The 4,564-nt window shown below is 41.8% G+C and overlaps 1 protein-coding gene across 1 annotated transcript; it reads right to left on the bottom strand.

Moving 5' to 3' along the window:
• Positions 1-3,001: 3,001 nt before the first annotated feature.
• On the bottom strand, positions 3,002-4,119 carry Cxcl5 (chemokine (C-X-C motif) ligand 5). The gene is made up of 4 exons (XM_013020172.1): positions 3,929-4,119; positions 3,663-3,807; positions 3,460-3,543; positions 3,002-3,161 (listed from the first exon to the last, which is right to left on the bottom strand). The coding sequence occupies exons 1-4, from the start codon at positions 4,035-4,037 to the stop codon at positions 3,140-3,142; spliced, it is 360 nt and encodes a 119-aa protein (XP_012875626.1). The 5' UTR covers positions 4,038-4,119; the 3' UTR covers positions 3,002-3,139.
• Between the last annotated feature and the right edge of the window lie 445 nt (positions 4,120-4,564).

Raw genomic sequence — 4,564 nt, 5'->3', positions numbered from 1 at the left:
TTTCTTGCTTTTCCCTTGAGAGGGCTGTTCATATGAATTTCTATCATAATATGAGAGGTACAGAAGAGCAGGTCTTCTTTTGACTATATTATCATTTATTTAAATACCTCCTTTGTGCTGGTTATTGTCTTTGGGAGTAAGATGCACATGACAAACATTATCTCTGCCCTTATGGAGATTACAGTGAAATTGGAATAGATCCGTATTTTTTAAAAAAATGGCTCTTTGTATATAATCTATAACCTCTATATGTGGTAAGAAAATGATACAAAGGAAAAGTACAAAGTACTATGGCAGGATTTAAAAAAAGGAGCTTAAATGTGGTCAGACAGATTACCTTAAAGTGAGAGAATGGAAGTTGGCCAAGTGAAAGTAAAAGGTAGATATTGTATTCAAAGAGTGGAGAGGCTGAATATGTTGGTGTCTTGTTGGATTTTACACGTATGCAAGAGGGAGAAAAGAGTTCGGTTAACCTTATTATGAGTGAAATTGCTGATTTTCATACACTATCTGCCTCAATTAGGGTGATTTACTAATTCACCAATACATTCTGCACCTCACATCAGGAGGTGGAGATAGAAAAATTATGATAGATGTTCTAGAAGAGTTCTTAGTAGACTAAAATTATATGTGCTATAACTCCAATATCCAGCATCTAGAAAATTCAATGGAAATATCATAAGAGAAAGCACACACTCTGTTGAGAGTGGACGAGAATTTCATGAAGTTATGGCTTGAGCTGAGTTCTCAAGGATGAGTAATTCTCCTCTTATTGACAAAATACAGCAACTTCCTTCCAGGTACAGGCATAGCAAATGCAAAACACAGAGCCCGGAAAGAGCATGAATGCTTAAGGAATTAGAATCCTTATTGCAAAAAAGTATAACAGAGACCTGAAGTTGAAGTCATAGTGTAGTGAGATGACTCAGAACCTGTGCTTAGTGACTTTTATTTCATATCTGACACAAGAATTGTCTCAGTCAGCTGTGTATTAACTGTAACAAATACTTGAGACAAACAACTTAAAAAAGAAGAAAGGTTTATTTTGGCTCATAGTTTCGGAGGTTTCAATCCATGCCCCATTGACCCTTTGGGCCTGAGGCATCACAGGACATCACATAAGAGGAACACATGGTATAAGAGGCCTGCTTACTTTATGACTGGGTGTGAAGGAAAGAGGAAAAGGAGGGTCACTGTATTTCCCTTCAGGTATATGCCCCTGATGACCTAATACTTCCTACGAGGCCCACCGCCTAGCAGCATGTAGGCTTTAATCTATGAGCTCCAGGAGATAGAGATTCACGATTAGAATTATCCTCTCTGTGCTTTCTAAAGAGTGAAGGGTCCATTGAGGTTGCAGAGCCAGGACTGGAAGAAGAGTGAGTTTTGAGATAGATAGCTAGAGCTGATGTGAGGGCTAAAGAAGCAAGGGTCATCTCCACAAGGGAGGAAAAGCAGAATTAATTTCACGAATAGTGAATGATATATAGGATGAAACATAAATAAAATCCACTGCAACAGTACAAGAAAGTAGAAACAGAACATTGAAAAAGTTGACATTGATCAAGAGGCATTGTATTCATAAACTACTTTGCCCAGCTACTTAAAGATAAGACAATAATAATAAAAAGAAACAACATAAGTGAACTTTAGAAATATTTTATTTTTTTCTAAAAAATCTAATATATGTATAATATAAAACGTGTAGTTTTAATAGAATGGATATATGGGTAATTACCGCCTTAGAACAAAATGGTCAAAAACCTTTCAAAGACACACTATTGGAGCTCATTTGACAATGCTGTACATTAGATAATTGAAGACTAGACTAGAATGTTGAAGACTAGATAGTGAATTCATAGTTAAATATGTCTATGTTTTCAAAACTTTCAGATATTGATCATTGTTGAAAAAAATTAAATTCATCTCTACAAAAGCTAGAAGTCAGGAATTTATCTATTTCTTGTTCATCTACCCAAAACACACATTTTTTTCTTTTTTTTAATTTAATTTAATTTTATTTGTGAACATACTGTACAGAGGGGTTACAATTACATGGGCAGGATAATGCATACATTTCTTACCAAGCATTGCAGCCTCCTCCTTTGTTTCCAAAACACACATTTACTGACCTGAGTAATAGTATTTCTAATAAAATAATAAATACCATGTACAATAAAAGTTTAATGAGTAAGTAATGACATTATGCCATACTAAGAAGACATCAAATGTCTAAAGTTATATGAAAAGGATATATTAGTCCTTATAGAACTAAACATTTAGAAATTCTAAATAAGGAAATATATCCTTCACAAGTTAATGTATGACATAATAGATTTCTAACACAATAAACTTAAATATCATACCATAGTCAAGAGTAAAACAGTCTGTACCTCACTATCCAGAAAACAAGAACTGAATATTTTCTCTTTCATGAGAGGATACAAGTGTTCCTCCCTAACAACTTTCTAGCAAAACATCATTCATCTACTAAATCTTCAGCCTTTTCAGTAACATTATTAGGAGTCTGGTCTAGAAATACAATAATCACCTTCAATTCAAAACACTTTGAAAGATTTACAGTCAATGACTTTTTGTTGTTGTTGTTGGTTGTGGGACTTGAACTCTGGGCTTGGGCTCTGTCCCTCAGCTCTTCAGCTCAAGACGAGTGCTCTACCGCTTGAGCTACAGCGCCACTTCCGGTTTTCTAGTGGTTTATTGTAGAAAAGAGTCCTATGGACTTTCTTGCCCAGGCTGGCTTTGAACCTGGATCCTCAGATCTCAGCCTCCTGAGTAGCTAGGATTACAGGCGTGAGCCACTGGCACTTGGCTTAGTCAGTCAATGACTCTTGACCAGCCAATCTAATCAAATTGCCCAAGGATCGAATGATAACAGGGGGAAAAATGATAACAAACAGCAGAAGACACTAGCTAAATGCTTCACTAACTGAGAAGAAATCTTTAGGGGTAAACTCCTTCCTCCCCCCCCCCTCTTCAAAGTAGGGAATTCACAAAGAAAAATGTTGGGAGGAGGAAATAAAGAACCTTCCTTCTTGTCTTCTATAGGTTCAGAGGTTTCTTCCCCAAAACCACTTCAATGAAGACTGGGGAAAATGTCCAAATGGATGATCATTTCCTTTTACCACCTTTTCTTATTTCCACTGTTGAGAAAGAATTGTATCAGTTAACTCCAATTTCCACACTTGGTCCACTCCACTCCGCTTTCAAAGCACAGTGCTTAAAATAGTAATGAAGAGGTGAATAGGCTGGCAGTATTGTCAGCCTCATGCATTGCATTAACACGGCTCATTTACATGTAAAATTGACCATAAGGGTTTTCCCAGGACCATGTAAAACCATGTCTGCTTCTTATCAACCTTTTTATGCTAAGCCATGGAGAACACCCAAATCCTGACTGGGAAGAGATGAAATAACCATCAAGCTCAGAGCCACAAGTACCTGTCCAACATTTTCTCTAAGACTTTCTTTATCCAGGGGGCGTCTGGATCCAGGCAGACTGTGTTCCCGTTCTTCAGGGAGGCTCTGCAGACAATCAGAGAATATCCTCATGAGCCACGCAGGACTAAAGACCCAACAGAGGGGTGGGGGTTGGGGGGGCTTCCCTCTAGCCAAGGTCACCGTGCACAGCACCTAAAACTTACATCACTTCCACCTTGGAGCACTGCGGACCTGCAGGGGTCACCTGCAGCCTCGCGATCCTTTTGGGGTGCACCTTCAAGGAGGTGTTTAAACAGGTGCAACGCAGCTCCCTCACCACCACCACCTCTCTGGCACTGACGGGTCCAGCTGGGGAAGAGAGACTTGGTTTGCAGAGGGTGTTGAGAGAACCCTTCCCTCCAGCCCTGGATGCAGCAGCCCCGCAGAGGGAGGGATCTGCAGCCCTGCCAAGGGTTTCCCGGGTTTTTACCTTCCACCAGAGGCCGGGACCACGTCAGCAGCAGCAGCAGCAGCAGGAGGAGGCTCGGCGTGCACCGGGAGTCGCGGGCACAGGCGGGGCGGCTGGACAGGAGGCTCATAGCGGAAATAGCTCCGGGACGAGCGCAGGTCCTGGGGAGAGGCTGGAGGAGGCGTGGAGATTGGAGGCTCGGGAGCACTGTCGCTTCCAGCCTTCTTTGCACGCCTTTTATCCGCCTTTTGCAGGAAGCCCAAGCATGAAGATGCTGGGGAATTCCCTACGCTTAGGGGTGGGAGGTGGTGGAGGGAGCTGGGCATGGAGGGTTGGGGAAAAGGGTGTCTGGGAGGGGCAGCCTGCACCCCTGTAACAGAAGAGAACTTTCCAGCCCCAGCGCTGATGGCGGCAGAAGCTGCCTCTGCTAGACCCAGACTGGAGGAGCGATCCGGTGGGGACATCATCCCTGGGCTGCTTCACCAGGAGAGAGTGCGCTGGGAAAGGCGACCTGTGTCTACATAGAGACCAGAGGACTGGAACCGAAGTAGTGAGGTTTGACTTGAGAAAAACTTCCTTAGGTCTTCAGTTACCATAGACATCGAATCCATAACTAGCATTGCTCTTCATTTGAAAGACCTTCCTCTCCTTGCCTTT

The sequence above is a fragment of the Dipodomys ordii genome, unplaced genomic scaffold, assembly GCF_000151885.1.
Source record: "Dipodomys ordii isolate 6190 unplaced genomic scaffold, Dord_2.0 Scaffold49, whole genome shotgun sequence".
Taxonomy (NCBI): Eukaryota; Metazoa; Chordata; class Mammalia; order Rodentia; family Heteromyidae; genus Dipodomys; species Dipodomys ordii.
This window is presented reverse-complemented; position numbering and strand designations above follow the sequence as displayed.

Excerpts from the sequence above, each read along its gene's own strand:
- Cxcl5 (XM_013020172.1), bottom strand. The coding sequence starts at position 4,037 with ATGAGCCTCCTGTCCAGCCGCCCCGCCTGTGCCCGCGACTCCCGGTGC. Across the intron at positions 3,808-3,928 it reads GTCCCGGCCTCTGGTGGAAG|CTGGACCCGTCAGTGCCAGA; the intron begins GTAAAAACCCGG and ends TCTCTTCCCCAG. Across the intron at positions 3,162-3,459 it reads TTAGAGAAAATGTTGGACAG|TGGAAATAAGAAAAGGTGGT; the intron begins GTACTTGTGGCT and ends CTTTCTCAACAG.